General features: G+C 41.2%; 2 protein-coding genes across 4 annotated transcripts in view; one reads left to right on the top strand and one right to left on the bottom strand.

The window, feature by feature from the left end:
• zc3h11a (zinc finger CCCH-type containing 11A) overlaps positions 1–2,443 on the top strand; it is a 35,203-nt gene extending 32,760 nt beyond the window's left edge. For all 3 annotated transcript variants that reach the window (XM_084316969.1, XM_084316968.1, XM_084316967.1), the window contains one exon: positions 409–2,443. In XM_084316969.1, coding sequence (XP_084173095.1) covers positions 409–631 — 223 coding nt within the window. In that variant the 3' untranslated portion in view covers positions 632–2,443. The remainder of the gene's footprint in view (positions 1–408) is intronic.
• Positions 2,444–3,548: 1,105 nt separating this feature from the next.
• Positions 3,549–12,763, bottom strand: part of LOC311230920 (integrin alpha-5-like) — a 165,316-nt gene continuing 156,101 nt past the window's right edge. Inside the window, exons 29-30 of the mRNA XM_084317367.1 lie at positions 7,403–7,525; positions 3,549–6,404 (exon numbers count right to left, since the gene is read on the bottom strand). Coding sequence (XP_084173493.1) covers positions 6,321–6,404; positions 7,403–7,525 — 207 coding nt within the window. The 3' untranslated portion in view covers positions 3,549–6,320. The remainder of the gene's footprint in view (positions 6,405–7,402; positions 7,526–12,763) is intronic.

The raw sequence follows: 12,763 nt of genomic DNA, 5'->3' as shown, positions 1-12,763 counted from the left end.
ATTTGGTCAGCATTTGGACAAGCAAAGCCATTACTTTAAGTTGCAGGCAAGAAAGACAAGTCTGTCCACTGTCTCTGGTTTTAAAACTGCCCTGTTGCAGGTCACAAACATTATTTAAAAAATATATATATTATTGATTTTATTTTTTTCAATCGATAAAGATTATTAAAATATATTGCGATAATTATCGTTTTATCGCCCAGCCCTAGTTTGAAGTAGGTCCACATCATAGTCAAGTCTTTCCTAGAAGTTCTCTGGAAATATGTGGTTGTTGGTTTTATATTACCTAGAGTGATATATATTTGTATTAGAACACTAAACATCACAAGTTAGTTGGAAGAATGAGAAGAGATGAAGTCATACTTGACACTTGCTGAAAAATAAAATATTACCCCTTTCTCCCTTCAGCCCCATCATGAAGTCTCCCACCCAGTCCAGGACACGGAGGCTGAGCACGGCCGCTTCCCGCGCACCTCCCACCACCAGTGTCACCGCCACCTCCACCTCATCCGTAGTGGACGACTTTGAGGAGCTGATGAACGAGTTCACAGGAGACCACCTGGAGGAGGATATGGACGGCATTGGAGAGGAGGACCTGCTGCAGGAACTGTCTGAGATGATCGACGGCTAAGCTGACAATTTGGAACCCCTTGACACCTCAACTCGTCCACATCTACTAAACATACAACCAGTGACCTCCCCAGCAGCTGGCCATCATGAGAGTTGTCAGACTATCACCATCTACCTGACAATACGTCCCATTAGCATTCACCAAAACAAAAACAAAAAATGAGCATTTATCATGTTTTGACTCTTTTCTTTCTTTTTCTTTTTTTACAATTCTTAAATGTATTAGTCATTGATTGGCACTGGGTTCATTTTTTCCCTTTTTTTTTAACATGTTTGCTGGGGTGACCCCCCCCCCCCCCCCCCCCACCGGAATTGTGTGCTCTTTTGTTCTGTTACGGTGAGAAAGTGCTCCAGCCTGCGTGTCTGTTATCGGTCCTCCACATCGCTGGCAGCAGGCGTAGCTAGTGTTCAGATGGTAGGTGGGACCACATGGGAAACCACGCCTTCTACTCATCAGCGGAATTGTAGTATTATATTCTTTTTGATTATGTCTGATAATTTAATGTTAATGCCTTCAGATATTTTCGTGACATGAAAAAAATAAATAAAAAGGGATTTTCTTTTGCCCCCATAACTCTTTTCAAGAGCATATGATGCATTTTAAGGGAATTTTTGCCCCAAGCCCATGTTAATTTTTAATTTAATAACTCTGACCGACTCAAGATAGGTGTGTTGGATTAGCTGCCGGTGAGCTTAGCAGTGGTTTTGTAGGAGCCCCCCCCCCCCCCCCCCCATGTAAATATTTCTTAAATGAATTTTATTCATTTCTGCACAGATGATTATATGATGCAAGTGATGTTCCATAGTATTGTTTTTGGTTCATTTTCATGTTATGGACATCTATCTTTCCAAGTCCTGAAAGATAACTTGAAACCAGCTGCCATTTTGGTTGGAAATGTTAAACTTTCTAATCTAGAACATCCTTGGGTAACTTATTGTCTTGAGTTTGTTAAAGAGGTCATCAGTTTTACATGGCCAGCTTGCTATTCAATCATGTATCATTAATGCAGAGAAGTGAAATCTGTATACTATGTATGCAAAGGAGGGTCGAGCTCAAATGGAATAGCTAAGAAACATGGCCTTGTCAGCCTCAATCTGTTACTTTCTGTACTTAATTGACCTATCTAACATAGTTTGTTTGAGGAAAGCAACATTTGTGATTGGAGGATCAAGAAAAAGCGGCGGATCACCTTGCCATTTGATCTACATCTCTGACTAGTGAAAGGGCGCGTAAACTTTTCTGGTGCCAAGATGACGTTGGTAAAAGCAGACTATTGAAACTTCTAGGAGGCTGTTGCATGATTCTCTAAAAGAATAGTAAGGAAAGGTCCGATGCATGGTGAAGGAATTCTCCACAAACGGGATCAATGATGTGAATATTCTAATTTGTTTTTCAGTTTTGTTTGGTCACAACCTATGGAATTGTTTTATCCCCCTTTTTTATTTGTGTATTCTACATGAAATGTAATTTAAATTTTTTTTAAATGCCCATATTATCCCATTTACAATTGGTTTACTGTTTAAACATAATTTTAACAAGTGCTCTCTGATCTTGCAATGTTAAATAATAACTCAGGGACTTTTTTGCCACCCGTTTGATCTTTGATTTAATGTTCATTCACACTATGAATGTTTTTGAGCTTAACGCCATAATTTCCCCTTATATTCCATATTGAAGATCAGTCCCAAACATCCCCAACACAACCTCTCAGTTGATCTTTGTTGTACATGCTTGCGCCTGTTGTTTTGTCCCCATGAGCTTACTGTGTTAAGTATAACTTGGAGTGACCTCTGTAAATACAAATACTTTTATGAATAATTGTGTTGTGATTTTAATTCAAGTCATAAGCCCTGCAAATCAAGACCCGAGATGAATTGGTGGTGGTGGGCTTCGTATGGTCCAATATTTTGCATCTTTTCAACAAGTATTGACTTTTCAGGTAACAATCCTGACCAAATGGTAAAACGACTGCATTCATATAGCGCTTTTATCCAAAGTGCTTTACAATTTATGCCTTCACTCACACCTTATTAATATTTAGCATAGACTGCAAAAGACAGTACTTGCGATCAAGGCAATCTCCTTGAATCTGTTTAGGTGATTTCACTGGCAATCTCACATCGCTTAAAGCTGCTAGTTGGGGTGACTGGACTGCCGCCATGGTCACACTCACTCACATAGGATGTTTTGTGGGCCGCATGTGCAAGTGGACGACTCTGAAGAAAATGGTTACATTTATTTTACAATAGGTAGTGGGAATGGTTTGGTTTGGGTTTATATACAATTGAAGACATGCAGTTTGGCCAAAACCTGACTAGCCCTATGCCATGCCAATGACGCTGTCTGATCTAGCTTCAACCTATGGTGCTTCCAGTGATGCCTTTAATATATTCAGCTCTTCAGATTATGTACAGCTAAACGGCCCTGGCAGTTAGTAGAGATGCGCACAATTCCAGAATCTGGTGGTCAATTATTCTGTAGTTCTCGATTGTCGACTTTAATCAGTTTGCTATGAATTATAGGTATTATTAGACATGGGCACCTGTTCATTACCATTGTTTATATTAAAAACGAAAAACTTTTTTTAGAGCTAATACATTTGTACTTAACCAAAAACATTAGCAACACCTGCTCTTTTCACAAAACGAAAGGTTTCTGACTAATTTGTAATGCTGGTCATTCTGTCCTTATAATTATTTAATGCTGGGTTGAGACATGGATTATGTAGAAGTGGATGTAAAACCCCCAACCCACCCCATTGATTTGGGTTAATTTTCATCATGTTCCTCTTTCTAAGTCCTGAAAGGATGTGAAGAATTCATTAATGTTGGGTTTTAAAGTGCTATATAAACTTCTTAATTTCTTAATTTTCACAAAATATACTGAAAACGGCAATCCCTTATTGATTTTACCTGTTAAATCCTACAAACGCTATTAAATAGGGTCAGGAAAATATATACTGTAGCTACACATACTTTATCATGTTTAGACTTGGGATTTCTTGGACATTATGAAGATGATTTTTTCGTTTTTCTACCTGTAGGGACAATTAAGTGGTTAACATTTAAGGTCATTACGTTTAAATATTGTTCTTTTTGGAGTATGTAATATATTGATTGAAAGATATTGACTTACAGTATCTCTGCATTTCAGTTCTAGAAGCCTTGTTATTGTATTAGTTACCCTTTCCCTAGGCCTAATAATATTTCATCACAGTAGTTTCTTGAACTTTAACTTATAACTATAGACTAAAAATACAAGCTGATTAGCATACCAATACTAGGAATATGTTACTCATATTTTCTACATATTTTAGGAAACCGTTTTAAAGATAAAGAGTGGAGCAATCTTTAAAAATAAAAGAAGCAACAACATACATTTTCTCGTAATATAATTATTTAATGCTGGGTTGAGACATGGATTATGGAGAAGTGGATGTAAAACCCCCAACCCACCCCATTGATTTGGGTTCATTTTCGTCATGTTCCTCTTTCTAAGTCCTGAAAGGATGTGAAGGATTCATTAATGTTGGGTTTAAAGTGCTATATAAACTTCTTAATTTCTTAATTTTCACAAAATATACTGACTAGTTGAAAACGGCAATCCCTTATTGATTTTACCTGTTAAATCCTACAAACGCTATTAAATAGGGTCAGGAAAATATATACTGTAGCTACACATACTTTATCATGTTTAGACTTGGGATTTCTTGGACATTATGAAGATGATTTTTTCGTTTTTCTACCTGTAGGGACAATTAAGTGGTTAACATTTAAGGTCATTACGTTTAAATATTGTTCTTTTTGGAGTATGTAATATATTGATTGAAAGATATTGACTTACAGTATCTCTGCATTTCAGTTCTAGAAGCCTTGTTATTGTATTAGTTACCCTTTCCCTAGGCCTAATAATATTTCATCACAGTAGTTTCTTGAACTTTAACTTATAACTATAGACTAAAAATACAAGCTGATTAGCATACCAATACTAGGAATATGTTACTCATATTTTCTACATATTTTAGGAAACCGTTTTAAAGATAAAGAGTGGAGCAATCTTTAAAAATAAAAGAAGCAACAACATACATTTTCTCGTAATATAATTATTTAATGCTGGGTTGAGACATGGATTATGGAGAAGTGGATGTAAAACCCCCAACCCACCCCATTGATTTGGGTTCATTTTCGTCATGTTCCTCTTTCTAAGTCCTGAAAGGATGTGAAGGATTCATTAATGTTGGGTTTAAAGTGCTATATACACTTCTTAATTTCTTAATTTTCACAAAATATACTGACTAGTTGAAAACGGCAATCCCTTATTGATTTTACCTGTTAAATCCTACAAACGCTATTAAATATGGTCAGGAAAATATATACTGTAGCTACACATACGGTACTTTATCACGTTTAGACTTGGGATTTCTTGGACATTATGAAGGTGATTTTTTAGTTTTTCTACCTGTAGGGACAATTAAGTGGTTAACATTAAGGTCATTACGTTTAAATATTGTTCTTTTTGGAGTATGTAATATATTGATTGAAATATATTGACTTACAGTATCTTTCTGCATTTCAGTTCTAGAAGCCTTGTTATTGTATTAGTTACCCTTTCCCTAGGCCTAATAATATTTCATCACAGTAGTTTCTTGAACTTTAACTTTAGACTAAAAATACAAGCTGATTAGCATACCAATACTAGGAATATGTTACTCATATTTTCTACATATTTTAGGAAACCGTTTTAAAGATAAAGAGTGCTAGGAGCAATCTTTAAAAATAAAAGAAGCAACAACATACATTTTCTCGTAAACGATAGATGTCTGAAATTAGACTCCCTTATTTGGGCAGAAAGATTGCAACACACTTGAGTGGTTTATTCTGCCACATGCTTTCTTTCTGGCCCAGTAGTATTAATGACGTTTTGGTTGAGAATACAAAATTAGGATTTATTTTGGACCATAACATCAATGAATACATTACATACATTACAACAAATCCAAAATACACCTCCCAATGTGGGAGAGAAACGATAAGCCAAACACTGTTTTCATCAGATTTCACCTGCACATACAGCGCAGTACAACATTCAGCAATCAATAACAAAACATTGTGCCATAAATAACGAGTGGTGTATACATTACACAAAAGCGGGAAATAATTCAAGAAATATCTAACACTGGAATTGCAAATATGGTTCAAAAATATAGAGCTTCTCATTAGTCTCCAGTGAAGAAAGAGAGATAATTACTGATATTCCTTAGCTGTGGATATGCATTTGTTGTACTGTAGAAAGGATTGTGTGAAGTTGTCATTTCCTGCTCACTCGTCGTCACATGGGTTTAAGAAATCCTCAGGGAACGATTTGATAATAATTTCTCCACCGGGATGAGGCTAGTATGAAGCAAAGCTTTATATAGTTTTCTGTATTGTAGCAGAATGCTGCTCCGTTTTAACAAACTGATGTCCAAAAACAGTTGTGCAATTGTAAACCAGGCACCTGAATGCTTTCCTGTTTGGGGATTTTTAGTGCAGCACCAGATATCAGATATTCCAGTGGTACGCCTCCCATTGTCCCTTAATGTGTCTCCTGTTTTTCCACGTACAGTAAGTTCAGTTGTTCTTTGGGAGGTGTAATGACTTTCCAGTTTTCTGAAATAGCTTGCAGGGGTCAGGCTCCATCTCTTTAGAACCTAGGCCTCGGAGGACGCCTGGGGCTTGAGCTTGGCTTTCTCCATGGTTGTACCGTACGGATCTGACCGCTTAAAGAAACCCATCTGGATGGAGAGACAAGGAGAGGTGGATCGAGAAATGTTTATTTTAAAACTTGAGGCTTTGCATCTTGAGCACATTGTATCATAACCCAGTGTGTTACACACCACAATGCACATTATATTCATTATTCATTGACCATTTCACCCCCCCCCCCCCCCTCCGAAAATCAAAACTGTTAATTCATGCATAAGGAATGCTGTGTACAAATGTAATACCATGATGGTGCTGTGGTTCTTAATCTATCTGATGCTGTAGCACACTTGTACAAGAAAACTAATTCTGAGGCACACCTAATAATCTTGCCTTTAAATGTACTATAAGTGAGACCGAGCTAATAAGCAGTGTTGGGGTTGTTACTCATAAAAGGTTATGTATTACATATTACTTGTTACTTTTGATAAAAGAAATGAGTAGGCTAATTACACTACTCGTTACATTGCTTTTGCGTTACACTTAAAGTGTATGCAGTGCGTTTTCACCAGAGAGTTCTATACATGTGTCATTCAGTGGGACAGGATGCAGAGGTTTGTTGGCGCTCATCTGTGTCCTTTATGTACTTTCAACTTCAGCAGGATGGAAACAAGCGTGAAACTAGGGAAATGTTTAGATTCACTGTTTGCTAATAAGTATGTCAATAATTATATATATTAAAAAAAGAATAACGCTCCTCTCGATTGTGCAGTTCAAACCTTAGCATTATGAGAAGGGGGATGGGGGATGAGAAGAAGCTGTAAGATAGGGGCATTTTTTCAAGCTTATGCCAAGAGGGAATAATTGCATTATCTATTTTTAATCCAGTTTAAAGCTGCTGGTGCTTCTGGGAGTTTGTGGAAAACCTTTGCATGGGCTTGAAAAGTGATCAGAGCTTGCTCTATTTCTGCTGGGCAGGTAAACTCACTATTTCTAATTTCTCAGAAGTTGCCTAATGCAGCTTTAATTAATCAGAATCGAATTGCATTGCTGTTGATTTAAATTGTTTCATCCCTATCATGCTTGTTACCTTGTACAGTACATATATGAGCAGGGCCAGCAGCAGTAGTCCAGCCAGTATGGCCAGGATGATGATCCAGACTGGAACAGTGTACTGATTGTCTGGCTTGTTCCAAACCACAGCAGTCACCACCTGTACAAAGGAAGCACACAAGCACAATATCTGAACCAAAACCACTGGCTACAGTTTGCCAGTTTAGTCATATCTTCTCACCCTGGACAATCTGCCCAGCCTCTTCTGGTTGTGTTTAAGCAGCATTACAAAAAAAATAAAGATTTTTATGAGAAACAATGCTCACTGTAAATCTCTGGTAGTTGAAACAGCTAAATCTGGACTTGAGTCTACACACTGTCCTCACTTCAAATAACCAGTACCTTAGTTTTCCCTCCCAAAGTAGATAAATACAATTTTGGAATGAAACCCATCATTTGCGCTTTTACCTTGATTTGCAATCTTGTTACCACATGTAATCTACAATGTTTTTGCTTATTATGACTTGAATTCCTATTCTAAATTCAAAACAATGCTCAGTTAACTCCCATACTTAAAGAATAAGGTACCAATCATGTTGCTGGAGCATGGCCCCATTGACTTTGTGTTATGTACCAGGAGCCTGATCACTCCTGTGTCACTGTGCAGGCAGGCCTGATCACTCCTGTGTCACGGGGCATGCAGGTGAGGGCTGCCAATTAGCCAATTAGTGCTGATTGGTTACCTGCTGGGAGCTTTAAAGCCAGCCCTAGTAACACACATGCAGTGTCTGTGCTTAGAGGAAGAGCTGTCAGGTTCTTCCAGTCCTTGTCTGTTGGGTTTACATTAGTACATTAGTTTACATTTACATTAATAGTTCCTTGATATAGTAGCACTTTGAGTTAGAGCACGGGGTTTTGGTGTTGGTTTGCACATAGGTTGCGTGCCCATGAGCCAGGGTCGTAACAGTTGGGCGCTCGTCCGGGATATTTTACCCCTAGAAATTTGTTTGGTGTTTTTTTTTTGTGTTACACAGGGTGTCATGGTATTATGGTTTGGGTGGTGTTCGTTACATATGGTGTAACGTGGGGGCTTGAGCCATTTCATCAAACAGGTGAGTATGCCGTATTTGTTTGTAATTTGATGTGACTACTTATGCTGTTAAAATATATAGTTTAGTGGGCACCACATGTAGATAGGGACATTATTTTCTGGTTGTTGGTTAGCGTCCTGTGCACCACGTACTCCTGGGGCAGTCAGGGAAGGGATTAGCACCATCTGCTTGTCTGGTACCGGATGATGTACTGGACGGGTGGATGGTCAAGTATGATCTTTGACTGGTAGCAGGTGTGGTTGAAGATGGTTAGGTCTACAGGGCATTAGTTTAAGGGTAGGTAGATTAGGGCGGCCAGAAAACACAGGTAGTGTGGTAGGGCTTGATTTAGTGTTTCTTAGGGTAGACATGTGGTGGGCCGGTTTTGACTGCAGTTTAGACGTAGAAGCATATGTAGTCATATCAGGTTAGAAGGCGCACCTGTTTGGAATTGTTTGTTGGATTTATTTTGTTTGTTTGAGTGTTTGGTGAGCATACCTGGTAGCACCTAACACCCTGCGTGTATGACACGTCTATTTAGGGTGGGTGTGTTTTATTTATTTTTTATTTATTTTTTGCAACCTAGAAAGGTGCGCTCCGTAGAGCTCACATTTCCACCGCGTTCCCTTCTGGTTGTTATTATTGGCATTTAGCATTCTTCAGTGGTTCTTCAGTGGTTCTTCATGGTTCTTCAGTGGTTCTTCGTGGTTCTTCAGTGGTTCGTTAGGGGGGTCTTCGTGGTTCATTAGTGGTTCTTCGTGACTGTGAGGTAAAGTGTGTAGCTTGTGGTGGCTGGTACAGTGACGATGGCTTCCATCAAGGACTTTGTTGATCGCCCGTCTCATGACATGTTGGAGAAGTTTTCCAAAGAACAACTTCTGGAACTTGCTGTACACTACAGGGTAGAGCTTTCTGCAGGTGAGAAACGTTTGAAGCCGACTGCCTTGAGTGCTTTAAGGGTGTTACTCATTAGGGAGCAGGTGCTTGAGGAGAGGGTGGAGGAGCCTCCTTCGTCTGGCGCGTCTCCGCTATTACCTGGTGTAGAGGGTGAGTGGAGGATTAGGGAGTTGGAGTTTAAGGAAAGGCAGCTAGAGCGAGAGCGTGAGGAGAGGAGAGAGGAGCGTGAGCTTAAGGAGAGAGAGAGTAAAGAGGAGCGTGAGCTTAAGGAGAGAGAGAGGAAAGAGGAGCGTGAGCATGAGCGTGAGCGTGAGTTTAAGCGTGAGGAGCGTGAGTTTAAGGAGAAACAAATATTGCTGGAACACGAGCGTGCACAGAAGGAGCTTGAATATAAGCATGCTGCCTTGCAGGCGGGTGCTCTGCATCCAGAGTCACGTTCCGGGTTTGATGTAGGCAGGAATATTAGGATGGTGCCACCATTTTTTGAGAAAGACGTGGAAAGATATTTTCCCCTTTTTGAACGGGTGGCAACCACATTGAAGTGGCCTGATACCGCCTGGACACTGCTGCTGCAATGTGTTTTAGTTGGTAGGGCACAAGAAGCCTACACTGCTCTGTCCCTTGAACAAAGCGCTGATTATGAGCTGGTTAAAGCTTCCATTTTGAGGGCTTATGAGTTGGTCCCCGAGGCCTATCGTCAGCGTTTTAGAGGTTATCGCAGGTCGGAGGGGCAGTCTTATGTTGAATTTGGAAGGGAGAAGGAGAACCTGTTTGACAGGTGGTGCACTTCTCAGAAGGCAGAGTCAAGAGAGCAGCTTAGGCAGTTGATTCTCCTAGAGGAATTTAAAAGATGTGTTCCGGATACCGTTTCCACACATCTAAATGAGCGTAAGGTATCGAAGATAGGCGACGCCGCTGTCTTCGCTGATGAGTTTGTGTTGACACACAAGTCCGTGTTTTTGGAGGACTACCGTGTTGAGTCCGGGGATAGGCGTCCTGTTCAGGGGGGCCGTTTCCCAAAACCTGTGTCTGCTGGTCAGTTAACTTCACCTCCTAGGCGGGGTGGTTCTGCTGGTGCATTCCCAGAAGGGATTATCTGTTTCTACTGTAAAGAACCTGGTCATATCGTTGCTGGGTGCCCGGTGCTTGAGCAGAAAAATTTCAGAACCGTGGCTCTGGTAGAAACCATATGCAGAACGCCTATGCCAACGTTAGATGGGGATGGGGGAAGTATCAAACGTGTGGACAAAGAGCTCGAGGGTTCCTCAAGGTTTATGATGAATGGATTTGTTTCCCTGACTAATGCACTAGAGTCCAAACAGGCTATAACAATTTGGAGAGATACCGGTGCTTTTCAGTCCCTCATTCTGGAGGGGGTTTTGCCGTTTTCAGAAAACTCTTCTTTGCATTCCGGTGTCGTTGTTCGGGGCTTTGGGGGTGGATTTGTGGATGCACCTTTGCATGAGGTCACGCTCAATTCTCCCTTAGTATCAGGCAATGTTGTTGTGGGGGTATGTTCTCACATTCCCATAAAGGGGGTGTCCTTCATTCTAGGGAATGATTTGGCTGGTGACAAAGTGTTGGCTACTCCGGTTGTAACTCCCATTCCTGTGGTTTCTGAGGTCCCTAATGAGCTGGCACAGAAACATCCAGGAGTGTTTCCTGTGTGTGCTGTGGCTCGGGAAATGTCAAAGGACAAAAGTGATGTTGTTGATACTTCGACTTGGGACATTACACTTAGTGACACATTCTTTGTTGAATTAAAATGTGTACCTGTTGAGAATTTTGGAAAGCACACTGTGGATCTACCTCTGCATAATGATTCTCTTGATTGTGGCTTTGTGTTGGGCCCGGTGGTGAAACCAGAGTTGACATGCGTGCCGGAGAAGCATGTGGCAGGAGATGGTATGGCAGCGCAGTGTCTCAGGGTCTTCCCAGCCTGTATGGTGGCTGAGGCCACGAACGAATTGGAGGAGTGTGGGAAGGATGCTATGAGAGGTGCTGTTGTTTCATGTGACACCGTTCTAGTTGGAGAGGCTACTAAGCCTGACTTAGGCTGCCAGCCTTCCCACAGTAGCTCTATTGTCCCTAATGTTTCACTTGTGGGCAGGGATGGTCCCAGTATGTCAGTTGATGATTCTGACATTGATCCACATGTCCACACTGATTCTCTGCCATGCACTAGGTGTGATGATCAACCTAGTTACCTGTGTCCTGTGGAGCAGGAGCCGCCTTCGCGACCTGGTCTGTTGAGTGGCAGCCATTTTGATTTTGATCAGGACAATGTTATTTTGGGTGACGCCATTTTAGATGGTGTTCCAGACGTTTTTGTGACTGTCGTACTGCCATGTTCCAGGTACGGTGGGGCTGTACCTGAGGCGGTACATCCTACTCTGGATGTTCACGGTTTGCAGTATCCTGGACTGCCAGTGCCAGGTGGGATGGATATGGGCGCGGTGGTGGTATCAGTGATCTATGGTTTTTGTTTTGCTGTGTTCTGTTCTGTTGAGCGCAGTTCTCAGGTTGATTTTGGTTTGCAGTCTATTTTTGACAGGTCGGTATCGGTGGAGGGGCCTGTTGAAAGGGAGCATACAACACGGTTGGTGGTCGTGTTCGACAGGGGCCGACCCGCTATCACTGTTGTGGTGGTGGCCCTGACAACTAATGGGTCACAGTTGTTTTTTTTGTTTTGTTTATGGGTTGTTGTGTGGTGGTTGCCTCTGGGGCAACCAGTTTGGTGGGGGAGGTGTTATGTACCAGGAGCCTGATCACTCCTGTGTCACTGTGCAGGCAGGCCTGATCACTCCTGTGTCACGGGGCATGCAGGTGAGGGCTGCCAATTAGCCAATTAGTGCTGATTGGTTACCTGCTGGGAGCTTTAAAGCCAGCCCTAGTAACACATGCAGTGTCTGTGCTTAGAGGGAGAGCTGTCAGGTTCTTCCAGTCCTTGTCCGTTGGGTTTACATTAGTACATTCGTTTACATTTACATTAATAGTTCCTTGATATAGTAGCACTTTGAGTTAGAGCACAGGGTTTTGGTGTTGGTTTGCACATAGGTTGCGTGCCCATGAGCCAGGGTCGTAACACTTTGCATTAGTTATATTACGTCATAGCTTACGCTCTGCGCTCAATGTGGAACATATCCCATAACAGCCTAGATACTGAATAAATTTCTCCACATGTACGCACCCATCCGCCTGGCCACACCCCCATCCGCTCCTCTACATAAGCAGGGGTGTGGCCATACTAACAGCTCCTTCCCTATTTTCACCACCGACAAGTGTCTGTATACACCACTTGAGTTTAGTGACCGAAATAGTTGTTGGAAAGGAGCTACGTGGACATTGTATCTTATTTTTTCTCTCTCTCACCAATTTTAGAGAAAAAGCGAGGTCATAATGTCTGCACC

This window comes from Notolepis coatsorum (genome assembly GCF_963971535.1).
Source record: "Notolepis coatsorum genome assembly, chromosome: 6".
NCBI classification, from domain to species: domain Eukaryota; kingdom Metazoa; phylum Chordata; class Actinopteri; order Aulopiformes; family Paralepididae; genus Notolepis; species Notolepis coatsorum.
The sequence above is the reverse complement of the archived record's forward strand: the minus strand, read 5'-3'. Positions and strand labels throughout refer to the sequence as shown.